We start from the raw sequence: 21,034 nt of genomic DNA, 5'->3' as shown, positions 1-21,034 counted from the left end.
AGACACAGGGCAGTTAAGCAAGCATCCTGTGTCTAGCAGACGCTCTCCCTTGAGTAGGCTAGATAAGCAATGCTTTGTAGTTTTTAATGAGAAAATAGAAAACTAGCTAGCTAGAGCCAGGAGATGACTAGGTTAATGAACAAACAGCCTGCCTTCCTGCCTTATGCCAAAATGCTTGGTTTAAAATTCCCGCATGCGGTCTCTGTAAGCGAATTGCTAACTGCCACGTCTGCTTCTGTATAACGCTTGCTTGCCCGCCCCCATATAAGGACGTAGTTGTAAGTGCTCCGCACGGCTCTCGTTTGCAGCTCCTTGTGGGCACTGTGTCGCTGGACACTTTGAGAGTTTGCCCCTGCGCAGGTGAAACTTGGCCAATAAAATAACATCTTTGAACCCCTGAAAGTCTCCAATATTGGTTCTCGTGTGTGCTGGATGCCACATATGGAGGCCCCAGCGAGATATCTCCCTTATTGGTGGAGTTTTGGTTCAGAGACCGGCGGACGGGCAGCTGGAGCTGAGTAAGTATTCGCTGAGGATCCTCTTTTGGTTTCTGGTTTCTGGGCTCTGGAGCAAATAATCCTGAGGTAGTAGGTGGGACGCTGCTGATAATCTACCCAGGAGCTTCCAGAGGTGGGATGCCGCCCCGGAATTTGGTTTTGGAATAAGTAGTGACCGGTCACGTTAGATTCCCTTCCCTTTTGCGCTGCGCCGCGCTGAGATTGAAATATTTGAGTGTGTGAGTGAACGGGCTCGTGAATGACTGTGTTTGTAGCCCCACGGGGAAACCTACGGGGCATGAGAGGGCCCTAACCTGCGGATCCTGTGTCAGATCGTACGGCATAACAGCTGGCAGTCTAACCCGGACTCTGATCGGGCAGCCTTAGCCAAGATCGACATCACCTCGTGAGAGGGCAGGCCAGGCGGGCGAGCGGTTGTATTTTGTGTCTTGTTTTGTCTACGCGTTGTGTCAGAAGTAAATTGCTGAATTTCATGCCTAGTAAATTGCTGAATTTCAAGGATCATGTGAATGATCCTTGTTGTGTCCGAACTCTGTTTGGTTTTGCCTTTGTTGGGTGGTCTGTCTTTGTGATTGTCGCTTTAATCCTAGAGCCCCCATACCAGGTCCAGATTGGACAAGAAGAATCAGTGCCAGGATCACCCCTCGACTGTTTGCTAAAGAACTTCTCAGATTTCCAGAGAAGGGAGAGGGGTTATGGTGGGCCCTCACCAGATCCAGAGTTCCTCCGCACCCTTAGCCAGCTCGAGTGGCCCACTTTTGATGTTGGATGACCCTCGGAGGGGACCTTTGGCTTGCCCACCCTCTTTGATGTCTGGGTCGACATTGCCACCTAGCGGCCCCGCTACATGAGGAAGTGTCAGGGTGGAAATCAGAGAGGGAGGCGGGCGGTGTGCCTAGCATCAGCGGGGAATAAGGCGAAAGGGAGGGGAACTGAGACCCCGGTCACCGCATTAGGTGGGCCCCCGGGACGGTCGAGGCTGTACCCTGTCTTACCAGGGCTGCTGGAGGACCATTTAGATCCTGTGAATACACCCCTGCCTTATCCCCGCAAGGAGGAGCCTGATTCTTCCTTGCCGGAGATAGGTGGAGTTTCCAGGCCGCCACATATACGAGGGGGAACTCACTATGGAACAGGCACGGGAGGCGCCGCCATCTTGCCTCCTCCGGGAGGCAACGCCACATTGCCTTTGGCGGGGGGGGGGGGGGGGGGGCGCCGCCATCTTGCCTCCTCTGGGAGGCACCCCCGGCACCAGAAGCCCCGCCGCGGGCACCCCCACGGTTAATCTGTGTTCCCTTTTCCACTAGTGATTTGTATAATTGGAAGCATCAGAATCCCCCATTTTCTGAGAAACCCCAGGGATTGATTTCCCTCCTAGAAACCATTTTAGAACTCACCAGCCAATTTGGGATGACTGTCAGCAGATTTTGCAGACTCTCTTTACATCAGAGGAAAGAGACCGTATTATAAGAGAGGCCGGAAAATCTGTACTTGGAAAGGAGGGATTGTTACAGGGTACAGCCAAGAGGGGGGACCCCAAATAGGCATTTGAAATGGGGTCCAGAACTCAAGGTGTCCAGGAGATGTTAAGATGTCTCCACCCCTTCCCCCACAGGTGTGAGTTGGGGGAAGGGGCACACAGAGCAAGAAGAGGCAGGGCAGATTTGCAGCTAATCCATGGCATGGTCATTTAGCATACCTATAGCCTTTGGCTGGTCACTTAGATATGCTAAATAGCTATGGACATGCTCAAGGCCAGGGGCATGGAAAGGGACCTCCCCCCCAAGATGGGACCTGGGAGGCAGGTCCCTGAGTTACAGCGCCTGCGTGGGAGCTGGGAGAAGATTGGCTCCAGGACATGGGGTGACACCTGTCCAGACCCATGATGGCGACCAGAAAAGCTGGAGAAGACAGCAGATTGAGGGCAAGTGTGGCTGAGTGTAGGAGGAGTCGGAAATGGGGCTGCAGGAGAAGATTGGCTGCAGGGATTTAAACCCAGACACGGCAGCCCTGAGAGAGGGAGCCACGCGGCCTTGACAGAGTGGAGACTCCCGCAGCCCTGAGAGGAAGAACCAGAGGACTTCTGGACTTCTAATAGAAGCCATGGACTTCTATTTCCTTTCCTGAGATACGGTACTCTGGACTGGGCAAAGGGGGAAGGAAGGAAGGACTGTGTGTTTGTGGGTGCTTTAAGGGACTTTAGTATTTTTTGATAAAGACATTAGGTCCCTACTTTAAGTTCGTATATAGCATTAAATAAACGTTTTCTTTCCTTTTCACAAATCTCTGGCATTGAGAGACGTCTTTCCTCTGGCGGCGGACATAACGGACCTGGGGGCTTCTTTCAGTAATAGTCTATTGTCCCAGGCCCCCTTGTTTGTTCTGTAACAGTTTTTGGCATCTCTGCCGGGACGATAATTGTCCGTGGCAGACCGACCCCCTCGGGTGCGAGAGAGTGAGACTTTGGAGTTTTCCCTGTCTCGAGAATTCCTCTGCACTCCCCCTGAGGGCATCGGCCGCCTCTCACGCCTGGAGAGGTGGAAAGGAAAGGAAACGGGGAGGGAGCAGAAACGTGAAAGTGTTTTGGTTGAAAACTGGTTTCTGAACACCGTTTTGTAATAATGGAGTTGTGGATAATGGTTTGGTTAGGGTGCTGCTCCCAGGTGGCCCCTGTCTGCTCACTCACAGTTTCGGGGAGCCCAGGTGGCAGTAAGGGAACCTGTGCTCAGGTTTGGGGAGGAAGCAAACCCCTGGGCTCTGTGAGCAGAGCCTGCACGCGTGGTGGGGATCGGACAGCAAGCCATGTGGGTGTGGCGCCATTTTGGGTAAAATGGAGGATGAGCCACGTGAGTGCCCCACCCTGGAGGGTGGGTTGTGCGTGGGCGCTGCCATCTTGGACGACCCGGCATGCATGGGCGCCGCCATCTTGGAACTGGACCAGGTGGTGGCTAAGGGATCTCTCTCCAGATTATGGACTGTATGCTGCTGCCATGTGGGCACTGCACCAGTCAGGCTCTCTGTGTAACTGGTTCTGATAGGGATGACTCTGGTTCTGAAGGTCATGAACTGAGGTCCAAAGGTGACCATCTGATTTATATGGTGTTTGCAAGATCTAAGCTTCAGAAAGCTGCAGGATGTCCCTGCGAATCTGGGGGCTTTTAGTGGAAGGGACCTGTAGTGCTGGGGACTTTTGGCTGCCACGTGCTGAGTTTGAGCACAGTCCTTCCCAGAGTGGGAAAGGAGCAGGGTTAAAAGAGATTGATGGTTAAATCTGGATGAGTAAAATTATGTGTAAAGGATGTGAAAGTTTTAAACCTGGAATAAAGGAAACCTGAATTGTTTTCTGGTTTTGTAGGAAACAAGCAAGATTTCTAACATTGGTGTTGTTTCTGATCAGAAACCTTCTGTACTTTAAGACCTAGGGAAGGTTACCTGTAACCGGTTGGGGAGAATGCTTTTGCCACTCGGGACCCAGACAGGGCCATTTGGGGCTGATAAGTGCTTCAGCCATGGGCAAAGCAGCATGTCTCTGCCAAGAGACCGGGCCTGAAGAAGCATGTCTCTGTGCAAGAGAATGCCTCTACCTGTGTACTGTTCTGGAAACTCTGTGTCTTGGATTTCACTCTGTATCTTCTCTAAAAAGGAAACTGAGAATTCCAGGGAAAGTTGAAACTTCACACTCTGTAGGAAAGTTTTAGAAAGGAATTATGTGGTGTTAGTTCATAGAAGAAGATATAAGGCATAAAAATGCAATCTTGGTGGATATCAAAAGCTGTATAAAATAAAGGGTTTGTGAACGTTGCAGAAAGTCTGTGGAAGTAAAGGTTTTAAGAAGCCTGGTGGATATCAGGAGGGAAAAGATTTTCCTTCAGGGTTTGTATTTTTCTCCCTACCTGATCCCTCCAGAATTTGGCATTCTGAAGAAGTGAGTGATAATATAAGGTTTCTTTGCATAAAACCAATAAGACCAGTCGTTAATAGTGGATTTGTTAACCATGACTTTGACTGGAATGTCACGCCTGAAGGAGGCATGTATGGGTTCTGGTCGTCACCAGAAAGCCCTGAGGAACTGGGATTGACTTGCGAAGCTAGCAGAAGCCCATGAAAAAGCCTGGTACTTTGGTTGGTTGTGTGGTTCATGGCAGTCTTTCCAGGGAAGGAACAAAGGTTGCTTTCCTGAAAGATGGCCAAAAGAAACCTGTAAGCACAATGGAAGCCTCAAGGTTTTGAGTGAAACAACTGGTACAGGCGAAGCCAGATGTGTGGCTCTGCTTCTGTGCTCCAAGCGGGGGCAGACAGAGAAGTCAATCTAAAGGCTCCCTGTGTGAGTTCCAGCAAGGTAGACTCAAGGATCATAAGTGATCCAGGCTGCTCTTGGTGTGTTTATGCAAATGAACAGTCAAAATAAAAAGCAGGACTCAAAGTAGTCCCTGTAATAATGGTGAGGGTGATCTTAAGAAGAAAAATTGTGGTTCAAGGAAAATCACAATGCTTAGTATTGGACATCAGAATGGTGCAGCTAACTGTCTTGAAAGTTTGTTTTCATTTGAAAGTTGAAACTGAGTTTGTAATATCACCAAAAATGTACAATTTACAGGTACGGAGGACCTGTGAAATTGCTATTACTAAATGTTATTGCAGGAAGAACCTTGCAATTGAATGTCTTCCCAAAAGACAGTCTCACAGGCACAGAGGCTGGTTTGGGGATTGTTGTGTGAATTAACCTGTGTGTTCTTCTGTTTTCATAGGGCATATGCCTATGACTTCATTACCTGAGTAATTGGTTAAATGAGTGAATGAATATAAACCTCGCTTAAGGAGCCCATTTTCATCATCACCCCCGAGACTCAACGGTTTGGCTAAACTAAGTGGTTGGGTTAGTAAGCAGTTTGGGCGATCTGTGGGCTTCACTTTAAAACTGATTTTCCCTTTTCTGTCTTAATAGCTTGAACAGGAAAAGTTTAGATATCTGAAAGGAGGGAAACCATAATATATTCCGTCAGCCTGAGTAAAGTATAATGGACTACAAAAGCTTTGGATAGGTGTAGCATGCCTTGTACACCTTCCTCCAGATAAGCCATACCTAAGCCCCTGCCTTTGTCATTTAATGGTTATGATTTAATTGTGCCTTCCAACTCTTTCCAAATCTGTCACCTCCAGAATATAACCAGGATGCCAACGGTCCAGTAATGCCAGCCTTTGGACACCAAGCCTGCGACTTCCTAGTGACAGCCAACTGACCAGGATTCTGTAAGGTCCTTCCCCTTGCAGGAAGGACTCCCTCCATGCTGCACCTCCCCCTTCAGGGCACCTCTGACCCATGGGTGGGTAAAACAACGTCCGTTTCCAGCCGGAAGCAGTTACAAGAAGAGGAGACCTTCGTCCATTGTCCTTTAAAAGAATTTAAAGTGGGTATATCTAAAAGGAGGGTGCAGCCAAAGGGTCCCCAAATAGGGATTTGGAGGACAAAATCCCCAGAAAATCAATGAGAAGAAAAGTAGACTAGACCTTAAGATATACTCCTGCTAGCAATCACTATAGGGCCCTACATTTTAAATAGGGTCATAGCCTTTATTAAAGAAAGAATAGAAGTAGTAAAGCTAATGGTTTTATCCCAACCCTATACCATTATCCCTAGTGATGAAGAATCAAGGGTTTGACAACCCCCAAGAGAAAACGGGGGAATGTTGGGAATAAGGAAATTCAGAACTGAATTTCCTCTAAGAGACAAGAACCACATTGTAGCTAAAAGGAAATGATAAGGGAGACACAGGGCAGTTAAGCAAACATCCCGTGTCTAGCAGACGCTCTCCCCTGGGTAGGCTAGATAAGCAGTGCTTTGTAGTTTTTAATGAGAAAATAGAAAACTAGCTAGCTAGAGCCAGGAGATGACTGGGTTAATGAACAAACAGCCTGCCTTCCCGCCTTAGGCAAGAATGCTTGGTTTGAAATTCCCGCACGTGGTCTCTGCAAGCGAATTGCTAACTGCCACGTCTGCTTCTGTATAACGCTTGCTTGCCCGCCCCCATATAAGGACGTAGTTGTAAGCGCTTGGGGCGGCTCTCGTTTGCAGCTCCTTGTGGGCACTGTGTTGCTGGACACTTTGAGAGTTCGCCCCTGCGCAGGTTAAACTTGGCCAATAAAATAACATCTTTGAACCCCTGAAAGTCTCCGATATTGGTTCTCGCGTGTGCTGGATGCTACATGAGTTGCAAGGGATTTTCAGAAAAGTTTCCTAGCCTTCCCTTGTACTGCTGCTGGTTAGCTACTGAGAAAGGCGCGTGTACCCGAGTACGGCCCTCTTTAAAGGAGGAAAACAAACCACCATAAGCTGCTGTTTCCCAGCATTATGAAAACTCTGGGTGCTGCGGTGCCCCACCCCCTGCTCTGCTCAGGACAGGGGCTGGAAGTAAAAAGAAAACAAAACAAAACAAAAAACCCCACAGAGATGTCAGGCTTAGGACTCAGGCACAGCTGGAAAAAAAAAACGCCTCAGTTTAAAATGTCACCTTCTCCACAGCACTGGAGAGACAGGTACCCGGCTGTTTTGAGTGGCCAGTTAATTCCTCTATTGTTTTGAGGTAGTAAAGTAGCCCTTAGGTTTAGAAGTTTACAATGCTCCAAACACTTAATTCCTCAGTTTCCTTTCTGAGTTTTACAGTCAAGGAGGGAATGAGATTTTCTCTTTTTGTACCCTTGTTTCTAGGCATAGTGGGGCCAAGGCCAATATGAAGCTTCATTGAATGCAAGGCTTGGGTTAGGCAGGTAAGGACTATCATCACCTCCTGCTGCCCACACAATAAGGCTCAAAGGCATGGTTTTACAGATTAGATGGCTGCCTGGCTGGAAAATAGACACAGCAATTACTTGGTAAAGCAGATAGGCATGAGAGTAGTCAGAGGTACAAATGGAGTCAGAGAAAGGAGAAAATACTTGAGGCAAATTCGAACAAAAAATGCCTAGTTAGGAGAACAGAGCCTGGAAAAGGCAGGACGTCCACTACAGGCTAAAATCTTGCTCTCCCTTCTTAGAGACTACACCTAAGTGGGGCATGTACCACAGGCATGAGACCGTGTGTGCTTTTACAGTGTGCCTCTAGCTGCGTGGACATTTGCTTGCAGTTGGCGGGAAACCTAGTGTTCTTTCTTACTTCACATTTAACGTGACCTCCCACTGGTGTCTTTGTTGCTTCAACGCCTTTGTGGCTTTTAAATGCTTGACCCATGCCCATGAGGTGTGGTGATTTCTTGAGAGAGAGAGAAAGACATTTGCCCAGCAGACATAACATTGTTCACCCCCTTCAGTTTTTGCAAGGGGTATTCGGATGCAAATGGAGTTGTTAGAAGTCACCTGGGGAGAAAGAGCTGCTGCAAGCTCACAACAAGCTAATGATTCAAACCGACTTCGTCCTGGTCAGGTTTGGAGGCAGACAAGGCTAAGGAATCCAAGTAGTAGGTTACATTGTGTTGCTTGTGTGCAGGGCTTCCAAAAGCCGTTATTCCTTTGGTTATCCCTAACTTTTTACATGTCTCGGTTTCTCCCCTAACTGTCCAATACAGCCAGGGGGGCTTGGAGTGCTGGGTGACCAGCCGGCGTTTAATTACCATGATTGGAATTCCCTATGAGGCCCCTGCACGTTTTAGGGATTGACCTCAGACACCCCAGCAAGGCCCCCAGTTACGTAGGGATACTCAAAGATTTGGGCCGGGGGGTGGGGAGTGGGGGCTGCCTCTTTTTTTCCAAGCCCGGGCAGAACCGGAGCACTCAGTTCAGGTCTCATTGTTTTTACTTCTGAGCACAGGCGTAGCACTTTGAAATCCCCCACCCCCACAGCACAGCATTTCCTTAACTCCGAAGGTGGGAAAGGCAGCCTCTGCTGATATTATACTGTTACAGTCGGCTGGAGACAGAGTTAAGTTTTCTGGCACAGCCTGGGTACCCAACCCCCCCACCCCCCCATAGGCCTCTGCAGGACGGGATGAAGGCCGCTGGCTGGCGGGAGCTGGTAGGGAGGGGGAAAGGAGGAGGGAGAAGGCCCTCAGAGGGTGGGGGGAAATGAGGAGGGAAACAAGGTCTTCAGGAGAGGCAGAAAAAGAAGGTAGGAAGCTCCGGAGCCATTAGGAGAAAGACAGAATGCAGACTCACAATTTTTCCGGGACAGGAGGACTTGTGCCGTGGGACAGTGGGTGCACAGGTCCGGGCGGGAGCACAAAGTTCCGAGGCTCTGAATGTGGGGACCTTAGACTCTTTTCCCAGTCCGTCTGCGAAAATTATTTAGGTCAGTAAGGGTAACGAAATCCAAAGTGCCTTCAGGGGGGCCAGGTTTTGCCATTACTGAGCGGATATAAGGGCCAGGCCGTACTGGACAGAAAAATCAGTCATTTCTGTTTGAGGCCAGACACCCTAGAGGCCACCTAGGGTCTGGTCTGAAGCCCCGCCCTCCCGTCCCCGGCCCCAAGGACGGAAGGTCGGTGACTGAGAGGTGGCGTCCCGCAACTCAAGTCGCAGACACATCCGAGAGAAGGGGGTCCAGGACGGAGGAGCGTCTTCACCCGTTCTTGAACCCCGGAGGGAGAACAGTGTCTCCAGGAGGGGCGACCCCCGACGCAGCGCCACGACCTTCAGTTAGGAAAGCAGCCTTTCCCGCGGACGGGGACCGGAGCGGAACCCCAGGACCGGGAAGTTGGGGACGGCGGCACTTGCCGCGGCCCGGGGCTCAGACTGGTGGGGTAGCCAGAGGCCTCCCGGGGAGCCGGGGGAGGAGCAGTCCTCAGCAGACAGGGACTCCTCCCGGGTTTGGGGGCCAAACGGAAGGTTTTCTCAGGCCCCGCCGAGGAAACGAACACCCGTGCAGCCATGGAAACCGGCAGCGGAGCTTTACTTCGGAGGTTCGTGCTCCCGGCGACACTTCCCGGGGCGGAGAAAGGGCCGCGAAAAGACCCCGCGGGAGAAGGGAGGCTGGGAGTTTTATGCGGCGTAACTTCCCGCGGGAGCCTAGGATTGGTTCCTGGTGAACAAAGAAGCAACGTGTCATTGGTGGGTCCTGGTCTGACGTCAGTCACGTCTTCTGGGTCAGAGTTCAGTCGCCGTATTGCCTGTAGTCTAGAGGGCGGCCACATTTGTAGTCCAAAAAGCTCCTTGAACCTAGGTTCCCAGCTGTGCTACCCCGCCCACCCTGACGCGCAGCTTCCGACCCTGCCCGGCGGGCACTTGGTGATCAGTAAATAGCTGGGCGACGGCATCTGAGTGGGGATGCGCCTGGCGAGAGGGACGGCGCTGTGGGGACCGCGAGCCTCAGCGCCAGGGTGCAGGGGCTCGGCGTTGGGGGGCCGGCGCCCCGGCTCCTTCACTGGCCCGTGTGCACGGGCCCGGCCTCCCCAGAGCTGCCTGTGGCCGGCGGGTGCAGGGGGCCTGGGACGCCCAGTCGGGGGAGGTCGGCTCGGAAGCCCGCACCCCCGGGCCGGCTCTCTGGGAGGAGCGGACCGCAGGCTCCCGTCCGCCGGGGTCTCCAGACAGCACAGACCCCTTTCCCTAGAGGAGGGGTTGACCTAGTGGGACCTTAAGGGACGGGAGCGCGGAGACCTCCCTTGTGCGTTTCTCCTGGTTAAGAGCGATCTGGGAACGGCAGGTGGCGACCCGGAGGCCAGCTCTGGGGGGTGATAGTTGGGGACACGGGGCGGGGCTCCCTTAAATAGCGTCCCTTGGGGGGAGGCGAGGTGTCGGGTGATGCACGGGGACACCGAGCTCCTAGGCACAGCCCCGCACCCCCGCAGGCAGTGGTTTTCCAGATCGCACTCGTCCCCAGGTTCTCAGCTCTCCCCTTGCTTTCCCTGGCCCTGGAGGCCTCGCCGAGAACCCTCCCCGCTCCCCGCCTGAGGGCGGGGCCTGCGCCCTTGTCCCTGGTGCCAGTCCCCTTCCCGCGGCCTTCGCGCGCCCTCTGGAGGCCAACGTGCGAGTAGCACCCTGGTGCAGGCTGAGTGGCCCTGGCCTGTCCACTGGGAGGCAGAGGCGGTCGGCCATGGGCGAGCCTGCTCCCAAAGTCCCAGACACTGAGGGCATCCTCTCCCCCGGGCCCGGCTGACACCAAAGGACAGTGCGAGGTGCAGGGAACATACTGGCGGGGGGACCCACGGAAGACGAGGGGGGTCCCTGAAGAGGGTAGAGCATTCTGGCTGAGCAGCAGGGCCCGGCCCCTGCAAGGCGGGAGGGCAGAAGCCAGGGGTGGGGCGGGGTGAACTTGGGGCTTCAGAGCAGCGGGGTGGCATGGCCAGGGGACCCTGGGAGCAGAGGGCAGACATCCTTCCGCTCAGTGCTGGTGGGAAGGGGCGGGGCGGGGGGGGCGGTGGTGGTGTCATAAATCTCCCTGCAGGGGAAGGGGTGATGGAAGTTTTACAGCGGCTTTGTGGTAACAACGTTTCATGTCCCGCCTGCCTCGTGGCCTTAAGAGTCTGGCTGCGCTGGGGAGTTCCCCTGAGACCCCCACACCCCGATCCTGCCTCGGCCTGGGCCCCTGGACCCAGTTTTCTCTGCCGGGTGGGTGGGGCTCAGGCTGGGGGCAGGGCCGTCCTGGGCCAGAGGAAACACCCTCTGGGTGTAAGAAATGATTTTTTTTTAATATGACCAACATATGTAAATTGTTACTCGGTATTTTTCTTTTTTAGTTTTTAACACTTCATTTCTTTATTTCTAGGAAAAGGGGAAAGGGGAGAGAGAGGGAGAGAAACATGAGCGTGTGGTTGCCTCTTGGGTGCCCCCTACTGGGGACCCAGCACACAGCTAAGGCCTGTGCCCTGACTGGGAATCCAACCAGCAACTCTCTGGTTGGTTTGTAGGCCAGCGCCCAGTTCCTGAGCCACACCAGCCAGGGCTGTTACTCCGTATTTTTCTATCCTACCCCGGTCACCTCATTCCCACTCTCTCCTGTATTTAAGAAGACGAATCGGAAGCCACTGAGCCCATCTCACCGTCTACAGTCCTGAAAGCAACACAGGAGCCCCCAGTCCAGGACTTTAATCCTTGGGGTGACTTCTCAGGACTCCCTGCCGAGACTGGAAGGGCTTCCACTGTAGGAACAGCCTCAAGTGGCCGATGGGAGTTGCATGCTGCATGCACGAGTGGTCTGGGCCATGGAGGGAGGATCTGACCACCCCCTACCTGGGCCCTCTCCCCTGTGTGGAGAGGGGGTGGCCCCATGGGTCTCCACAGCCCCATGTGGGGGTCTCCGAGAGACACCCACCCCTAGGACCCTCCTGTGTTCACCAAGCTGCCCCTGAGCTGAGGAGATGTCTCACGTGAGTGGCCCTGCATATGTGTGCACAGGTGGACACAGCCGGGAGGCAGGCCACCCCCGTGTGCCTGTCAGGCTGTCCCCCTGCCTCAGGAGCCCCTACATCCCTCGGGGAACCACCTGCTGTCCTGATAGCCTCAGGCCCAGGTGGGGCCACAGCAGGGGCCAGATGCACACTGGCAGACGCTGGTCAAATTCTGGGTGTCTGTGAGCTGCGGGGTGTCTCAGGCAACGAGCCAGCATGGTGCAGGGGTGGGGGAGGCCTTCTGGATGGACACGTGGGACAGGCACTCAGATGGGGCAAGGGAGAGGGGGACAGAGACAGGCCAGGTGAGCTGGGACAGGAGTCCTGGCTGGAGAGCACACCTTTGCTGAGGGAGTGAGTGGGTGTGAGGGAGAGTGAGTGACTGAGTGAGTGAGTGAGTGAGTGAATGAATGAAGGAATGAGTGAGTGCAGGGAGGAACATCCCTCCCCCTATCCTCCCCCCTCCCTCCGCCCTTCAGAAAGGCTGTCACTGTGAGGTTCCTGTCTGCCCCTTTGGGACACATTTCAACCTTTTCTACAGGTGGGTTTCCTAGGCACTGCTGTGACCAGTGGAGCTGCCAGGGCCCAGACCTGCAGGCTGGTGGAGTTCTGCGGGGGCCCCAGGGTGCTGCAGGTGGCCCCCTGGTTACTGCCGATCATGGGGACCTCCTGGCCCCTGGCATGGGAGGCCCTCACCTGCTTTAGTGCTGATTGAATAACACAGTGGGCAGGTGGAGAGGCTTTCTGGGTTGGCAGGAGATCTTTTTTCCTTCTTTTCTTTTTAGGCAGAGGGGAAGGGAGGGGGAAAGGAAGGGAGAGAAACATCGTGTGTGGTTGACCCTCTGGCACCCGGTACTGGGGACCTGGCCCACCAGCCCGGCGTGTGCCCTGTCGGGGAGTCCAACAGGCAACACCTTGATGCACAGGATGGTGCTCACTCCACCGAGCCACACCGGCCCGGGTGGAGGTTTGGGTCTCAGTTTTATTTCTCCCCACAGCAATTTGCCTGTGGGTGTGACACCCTCACAGAGGTCATGGTCACGGACATGGTCACAGCTCTCACTGCAACCCCTGGGGTCCCAGACCTTGGAGCACCCTGTTCCGGCCCATCCTGGCTGGGCCCGGGGGAGGAGCCCCATCCTGGCTGGGCCCCCTGCTGTGTCACAGTGGAGTCCCTGCTGCCCACTCCCTTCCCCAGTGTGTGCAGGTCCTCGGGTGACCCAGGTCTGGCTCACAGGGGGGCACAGCAGGGGTTTCCACAGCCACCCTGGCCCTCCCCTGGCCAACCCTGCACTCTCAGAAGTGCCGGGCAACCCACTCAGGAAGGGGAGGGGACCTGGGGGAGGGGGCTAGGGGGGGCAGAACCCCATGACTGGGGGGTGGAATCTGTTTTCTGGTCGTTGTTCTCCCTTCCTGGAAGACTTCTGTCCTCATTCTTGGGGCTCTCCCTGTGGACAGCGGGGAAGGGGGGACTCCCTGCCCCAGGTGCCCTTGTTCTCGGGGGGCTGCAGTCACCCCACCCCACTCACCCCAGCCCCATGCCCTGTGGCCTGCAGAGTCACAGGTGCCCCCCCCCCCACCCCGTCTCGAGCTGCTGCCGACAGGACCCACCCAGGGACGGACCCAGGGTGCCGGTCTGGGAAGGGGATCCTGGGGGCCTCCAGGGTGGGGACCACGGGGTGCCAGCCCTGGGTGCTCCATTGGTGCCGTGTCCCCGCCCCGCACACGCACAGCACGCACACACTGCCCACCCCCACACGGCACACACCTCACACAGAGTGGGCATGCCACGCACACCACACACCACGCACGTGCGTCCACCCCCCACCTGCACGGCTCTACCCCAGACCCTCTGTGCGCCTCCCTCCAGTGGGACCTGCCGCGGGGCCATGGGGGGAGGGGGGCACCTCCCATTGCAGGGAAAAGGGAGCGGGTGCGGGGCTGAGGGACTCCTGCCCCCGCTGTGGGACAGGGCCAGCAGGAAAGACACTGAAGGCAGGACAGAGAGGAAGGCCTGTGCCCACCAGCTCCTCCAGTGCCCGAGGGCCCTGCCTGGGTCTGTGCTGTGGGGGACCCTCAGGTGAGGTTTCTGTGAGGCAAAGTCCTGGCAGGAAGGAGGGGGTCCCCTCCGGGATGCAGGAGCTTCCAGATTTCCTGGCCCCAGGGCTGCCGTCGCACGGGGCAAGTCCCTGCCCCAGGCCCTGCACCTCTTCACAGCTGCCCCAAAGCCTGGGGCGAGGGGGAGCAGGCCTCAGTGTTAGGGGTGGGGCTGAGCCTCCCTTTCATTTCGGGTGGGAGAGGCCCCTGGTCCGCACTTTCTCCTCCGAGGAAGCCTGAGCTGGAACTTGGGGTCCCCTCCAAGCTGCCCACCGAGGGGTGAGGGCAGCACCCTGGGGTGGGAGCTCGTCCCCTCTCCACGCCTCAGTTTCCTACCCTGACGGTCTCCGTGGGGGCCCTAGACCTGCACCCAGGATGTCCTCAGCCCCAGGGTGTCAGGGAGTGGAGGGAGACTTCTCCCCCGGGAAGACTTGGGGGGGGGCCGTGGGGAGAGGGGAAGCACTGGCCACCCCTCCAGTGGTGGGAGCAAGGGCTCGTGGGTGCAGGTGTGCAGAGGGGAAGGCAGAGCAACCACGACCCGGGGGAGGAACGGACCTCACGGCCTGTGGAGGGCGTCCCGTCCCAGCCCTCCAGGCCCAGGGGCCCAGGTCAGCAGGCGCCCCCAGGGCCAGGGGCTGCAGGGCAGGGAGCCGGCCTGGAGGAGGTGCTGCAGGGAAGGGGTGGGCACCTCCCCACGGGCTGCAGAGGGGGCTCCCCCAGGCACGGCCCCTCCTAACCCGCCAGGCCCTCGGGGTTTGGGCCTGACATGGGGCGGGAGCCCAGCCTCCTGTGGAAGTGGGTGTGGAGCCCCCACGTCCCCTGGTGGGCTGAGTGGCACACGCACAGCAGGCGGGGGCTGCCAAGTTTATTATCTCATTGCTGGGGCACACTGGGGAACTTGCAGGAGGAGCTGTGGGGCGGCTCCCCCAGGGGCCCCTGCCCAGCAGGTGGTGCCTGCCTCGTGGGGCAGAGGTGAACGGTCGCTGCTGGCAAACCAGACTGGCTTGTGGGCACAGCCGGGTCAGTGCAGGGGGGCCGCCCTGTCTCTGGGCCCCTGCACTGGGAGGAGGGCAGCTCAGCCCTTTGGCCGAGCGCTCCCAGGTCTGAGCGGGCCAGTGTGGGTGGGACAGCCAGCTTGAAGTGGGGCCCCGTGGGTGCTGCATGGACACGGCCGCCCTCACCCTTTTCTGTGCCTGAGGCGGGTCCTCACAGCAGGGCCCAGAGCAAGGCTGGCCCCAGGCTGAGCAGGAGCCCCCCAGCGAGGGCCCAGAGGCTGTGCCCTGCCCGGGACACCCCATTACAGAGGTTCTTCTCACAGCAAGACAGACTCTGCAATTCAAATGTGGGGGCCAGTTCACCCAGGTTCTGGAATATCTTGTGCAGTAGACCCGGCTCTGGGCCTGAGCCAAGTATTGTCTCCATCTGTTTGGAAACCTCCTTACAGGAAGTGGCACAACCTGCTTGCTGCATGCAGATCTTTTGTCCTGCAGGAGGGAAAAAAGTGCCTGCTGTAAGAGCTTCTAGCCCCTCTGTCCATGTTGGGGTGGCCGTGGTCACCAGCTCCCCTTGGCCATTCCTCAATGAGCTGGGAGCCCCCTCGCCTCCCCTCCGGAGGCCTCTCAGGCTGCACAGTGCAGAGGGCGGGGAGGCAGGGACAGGCAGCAGCCCCAGGTGACACGGACCTGGCCCCTGACACACCTACACCCCTTCCATGAGGCCCCCTGAACCCAGCCCCACGCTCTGGGCGCAGGGAACTCACCATCTGTTGAGTAGAGTATCAGGTCACTCTTGAAGCAGAAGTTCTGTCTCTGTCCACAGGTCATGACCCAGCACTGCGTGATGGTCTGGGCCGCAGCACAGAGGTAGCACTGTAGGCTCAGGGCTGGGGCAGGGTGGGGACACAGGCCAGGCTCAGGGGACAGGAAGGCTGGCTTTAGACCCCCGCCGACCACAACCATAATCCGAACTGGAGCCCGGGCTCTGGGCATCCGTCTCCAGGCCCCTGCCCATACCTGTGGAGCCCACCCTCCGGGCCGGGAGCACAGACCCCTCAGGGCTCAGGACCAGGGGACTGAGGACCCACCCCCACTCCCAGGACAGGTCTGGCCAGCACTGGCACTCACCATGGTCCGAGCACAGCAGGACCGCGAGCAGGACCAGATGGAGGCCTCTCATGCTTCCACGATGCTGTGCCAGGAGAGGGTGCCTGCGGCCGGGGGTCGCAGGTTCAGGTTCGGGCCTCCCCTCCCCAGCCCTGGCCCTCCCTGGCTGACCCCCTGCTCACCTCCCCCGCCTCCTCCCACTTGCACCGGCCGTGTGCTCACTGCTGGCCTCAGCCTCCTTCAGCACCACAGCATGTGCACCCACCTCCCTGCTGGCCCTCATATCTTCTGCCCTGCAGCCTGCCTCGCCCCCTCTCCTGGGGAACGCCCTAGCCCCACCCATGGTGGTTGCCCCTGGGCCTATTTGATTCTGAAGTTCAAGAGCCCCAGGTGCTGAGCAAGAGGAGAGACCACAAACCCATCCCCTTCCTTCAGGTTTAGCCCCTGGAGGAACCTCCTGGACCTCAGCAGGTTACAGTCAGAAGAGTCCCAACAAGGGGGGGGAGGGGCCACCTCGGGGTCCCTGTGGCAGGGATGACTGATGGGTGCTTGTGGGAATCTCAGGAGGAAGTGGGGGGCCCTCCCGCCTGTCTCGGTGGCCTGGGTCTGCCTCCCCTGAGCCGTGCGGTGACCCACCTCCCTTCCGTTGTCCCGGCCCCAGTCCCTGTCCCCAGGTCTGTCCGGGGTCCTCCAGGGGCTGCCCAAGAAGGACCTCCACAGAAAGCACAGAAGCAGAAAACACGTCACACGCTAACACGTGTTTGTCCGTGGGTTTCACTGCCGCTGGGAACCATGCACATCACGGAACCCATCCTCAGTGGGTCTCGAGCACGTGTGGGTGGAAACCAAGGTTTTCAGTCTCACACGTGCAGCCTGTGTCAGGGCGGGTGGTCAGACCACGGTGAGTGGGGCAGCAGTGGGGGGGCTGGGTGTGGACGGCCACTAGGTGGGGTGCGCCTGGCGTCCAGCACTGGGTGAGAGCACCTGTGCGGCACGACCCCGGCTGCAGCCCCAGCCCCTGCAGACCGCCGCAGCCTCAGCTGGGCCCCAGGGGCAGCCCAGAGAAGCAGCACCGTCAGGCCGGGGGGGTGGGGGAGGGCATGGCGGCCCGGGGCCAAACCCACGCCAGCCTAGTGACAACACTCATCACTCAGGACCAAGCAGCAGCAGTAACACCACACACGAGAATGGGGGTGACCCACCCCAGGCCCAGAGTCTCAGTCTGTGGGCCCGGGCACAGGGCTGGGCAGGGGAGCCGACACAGACCTACAAGGCAGAGGCCCCAGAGCCAGTCACTCCAGGGCAGAGGGGCCCCGGTTCCAGTGGGCCGACCTCCGGTGGTGGGCCGCCAGGACACCAGCACCGTGTGGGGCCGCTCCCTGGGGCTGGAGCTCAGCCGTCTCGGGGGAGGTCTGGAGCCTGCCTCGGGGGTGCCTGGGAGGGGGTGGACTCCTCCCTCTGGGTCTCCTCACCGGTGTCCCCCACCCCTGGCAGCAAGTGGGGAACCTCCCCAGGAGCCCATGGGCGGGTGGCCCTGCTCTGCAGCCCTGGCTGCTGGGGTCCCCCGTGCACATGTCCAGAGTGCGTCTCCTTGCCAGATGTGACCCACTTCCCGGTCGTTCCTCTGCTTTATCCTCACGCAAGTGTGGGACCACCTGCTGTGCAGGCCCCCGCCTCGCCCGCTCCCCTGTGCACCAGCTGCCCCTCCCCGCCTCTCCCCCTGTCTGTGGACTGTTTGTGCTTCCACTCCTCGGGGGTCGGACTTCCAGCAGGTTGGGTTTCTGGCAGTTCTGGTTGTTTCTGTTTTCAAATTGGTTGTTGTCCTCGTTTTGGTTGTGGGGGGAAGTGAAGGGTTTCTGCCCAGGCCTCCCCCTGGGCTGGGAGTCCAGGGGGCAGCACTGTCTAGATTGACTGGTTTATTCCATAACTTCCAGAAACGGTTCTCTCTCCCCTGGCAAGGACACACACATTTTTATTCTCGGTGATCACTGCATTTCTTTCTTTCTTTTTTTTTTTTTGCTTTCTATTTCTTTTTTTAAAATATATTTTATTATTGATTATGCTATTACAGTTGTCCCGTGTTCCCCCCTTCAGTCCCCTCCACCCTGTACACCCTCTCCCACCCATATCCCCCCTAGTCATGTCCATGTGTCATACTTATAAGTTCTTTAGCTTCTAGATTCCCATACTATTCTTACCCTGCCCCATCTATTTTCAACCTACAATCTATGCTACTTATTCTCTGTACCTTTTTCCCCCTCTCTCCTCCTCCCACCCCCTGTTGCTAAGCCTCCATGTGATCTCTGTTTCTGTGGTTTCTGTTCCTGTTCTAGTTGTTTGCTGAGTTCTTTTGGTTTTGCTTTAGGTCTGATTGTTAATAATTGGAGTTTGCTGTCCTTTGACTATACACATGTTTTTCTTTATCTTCTTTTCTTAGACAAGTCCCTTTAACATTTCATAAAATAAGGGCTTGGTGATGATGAACTCCTTTAACTTGACCTTATCTGAGAAGCACTTTATCTGTCCTTCCATTCTAAGTGAAAGCTTTGCTGGGTAGAGCAATCTTGGATGTAGGTCCTTGCCCTTCATGACTTGGAATACTTCTTTCCAGCCCTTCTTGCCTGCTAAGGTCTCTTTGGAGAAATCAGCTGACAGTCTGATGGGAACTCCTTTGTAGGTTGACTGTCCCCTTCTCTCTTGCTGCTTCTAGGATTCTATCCTTCATTTTACTTTGGCTAATGTAATGATGATGTGCCTTGGTGTGTTTCTTCTTGGGTCCAAGTTCTTGGGGCTCTCTGAGCTTCCTACATTTCCTGGAAGTCTGTTTCCTTTGCCAGGAATGGGAAGTTCTCCTTTACTATTTGTTTCAAATACATGTTCAATCTGTTGCTTTTCCTCTTCCCCTTCTGGTACCCCTTACAATCGGATGTTGGAACGTTTTAAAGATGTCCTGGAGGCTCCTAAGCTTCTCCTTGTTTTTTTTGAATTCTTATTTCTTCATTCTTTCCTGCTTGGTTGGTTCATTTCTTTCTTCTGGTCCACTCTATTGTTTTGAGACCCAGTTTCCTTGCCTTTACTATTGGCTCTCCGTGCACTCTTCCTTCATCTCTTTTATGGTAACGTGCATTTTTTCATCTAATTTGCCCCAAAATCAACCAATTCCGTGAGCTTTCTGATCACCAGTGTTTTGAACTGTGCATCTGATAGATTGGGTATTTCTTGGTCGCTCAAAAGGATGAGTTCTGAGGCACTGATTTGTTCCTCTGTTGGACACATATCTCTCCCTGTTCCTCCTTTTTTTTTTTTTTGTCTGGTCGCCCTTCTTACAGTGAGGAGCTGAGCCTTAGGTGTTCACCGGGGCTGGGCACCCCAGTCGCTAGATTGTGACGTTATATGTGAGGGGGGGGGGGTCAGGAGTGGGGGCGGGAGGGAATAATGGCGGTAGTTCCGTTCTCCTGGGATCTCAGTCCCTTCTCTGGGATCCTGGGTTGTGAGCTCTGGCTGGTCCGCAACCGACTGCTCACTGGGTCGGCAAGCCGCTGCTTGCGTACTCAGGGTCCACCTCTTTGTTCTTGCGTGCTCCGGATGGCTTTGCGGGCCAAGTTCGTGCCAAGTTCCCCCCGGATCTCCAAGCGCCGCCAACCCGCGCCCTTCTGGCTCCTCGCTCTGTCCCCTCGTACTGGTCCTGGATGAACGAGTCTACTTCAGCTTCTTGGCTGTCAGACTTCCATTCAGATAAATTCTCTGTCATTCAGGTGTTATTCTGGCTCTAAGTTGTTGTGGTTCTAATCTTGGTTGTGCGTGGAGGTACGGTGCATCCACCTATGCCTCCATCTTGCTGGAAGTCGGAAGTCCCAGTTTCAATTGGCCTGATTATTAGGTGAGCACAACAGGACAGCAAGTGGTCATGTGGGCTTCTTTAAGTCTACTTTGTAGCAATGTTGCCGACATTGTGCAGGGACTCAAGGGGGAGGAGGGAGACAGGGAGAGAAACATCATGTGACACAGAGCCTTCATCAGGGATCTTGCCCATGCCCCCATGCTCCCGACCTGGCACACAGCACTACGACCCAGGCATGGCCCCTGAGTGGGGGACAGGTGGCCTTTCAGGTCACAGTCTGTTGCTCAACCCACTGACTCACCAGCCAGGACTCCCAGTTTCATTTTCCCTTTCTCCCCGGAGGAAGTCAGTTTCGTTTCAGGAGCTCTCCTCTGTGTGTCGGGTTTCAGTATTCGTTGGCGGCTTTCTCTCCTTTCAGAGGCTTGACCTGGTCTTTGCTGTTTGCAATCCACCAGGAATCTTCTGCTCTCTGCCACTTGGACCTCGTCAGGGTGGTTGGCGGTGCCACGGGGTGTGAGATAAGATGCTAAGGCTTTCCCCTGGCAGCTCTGGTTTCAGTGGACTGAGTGCTGGCCTGCCAGCTCACAGGTCAGGGGTTCGATTCCCAGCCAGGACACATGCTGGGTGGTGGGCCCGGCCCCCACTGCAGGTGAGCGGGAGGCAGCGTGTGGGTGTACCTCTCTCCCACACCCATGTCTCTCTCCTCTCCCTCCTTTCCTCTCTGTCTAAAAAATAAGTAAAAGTAAAATATTACAGAATCTAAGGCTGGTGTTCCAGTCCCTTCTTGAAGAGGATTGAGTTTGAGGACTGCTTGTGTCTTTGAACTTTGTCTTTGCTTAAGATTGTGTATCTGTGTCTGTTTTTGAAAGGATGGCGGGTCTCAACGTGGAACAGTTTTGCTGAAGGTCAGGGTCTAGTAAAGAGGATGAGATCTTTCCTGTGCAAACTCTCCCTGTTGTTTCAGCCTAAGGATCCTACTGGGAAGGGATGGAAATGGTGGTTTAATAGGGAGAAAGGACCCGCAGTCCCGTCTCCAGCAGTGAAACCCAGGAACCAAAGGGGAAGGGGAAAGGGGACATTCTGAAGTTTAGGGGTCCGCTGGGCCAGCCTGCTGTCTCCCTGCTGTTGCTCCAGCCCCGAAGCTGTGGAGGGCAGGGGGGTCCT

The 21,034-nt window shown here is 55.9% G+C and overlaps 1 protein-coding gene across 4 annotated transcripts in view; it reads right to left on the bottom strand.

Moving 5' to 3' along the window:
• Positions 1 to 15,126: 15,126 nt before the first annotated feature.
• The window catches only part of LOC114514595 (lymphocyte antigen 6H-like), a 28,652-nt gene continuing 22,744 nt past the window's right edge, over positions 15,127 to 21,034 (bottom strand). For 3 of the 4 annotated variants that reach the window (XR_004904461.1, XR_004904459.1, XR_004904460.1), the window contains exon 3: positions 15,708 to 15,809. Coding sequence is in view for 1 of the 4 variants with exons in the window: in XM_028533799.2 (XP_028389600.1) it covers positions 15,134 to 15,411; positions 15,687 to 15,809; positions 16,051 to 16,102 (453 nt within the window). In the remaining 3 variants the exon portion in view is untranslated. Of the gene's footprint in view, positions 15,412 to 15,686; positions 15,810 to 16,050; positions 16,123 to 21,034 lie in introns of those variants that run through there. The other variant, XM_028533799.2, reaches the window with a different exon arrangement.

The sequence above is a fragment of the Phyllostomus discolor genome, chromosome 7 (genome assembly GCF_004126475.2).
Source record: "Phyllostomus discolor isolate MPI-MPIP mPhyDis1 chromosome 7, mPhyDis1.pri.v3, whole genome shotgun sequence".
Lineage (NCBI taxonomy): Eukaryota > Metazoa > Chordata > Mammalia > Chiroptera > Phyllostomidae > Phyllostomus > Phyllostomus discolor.
Note: the sequence above shows the minus strand (reverse complement) of the source record. Positions and strands in the feature narration are given on the sequence as shown.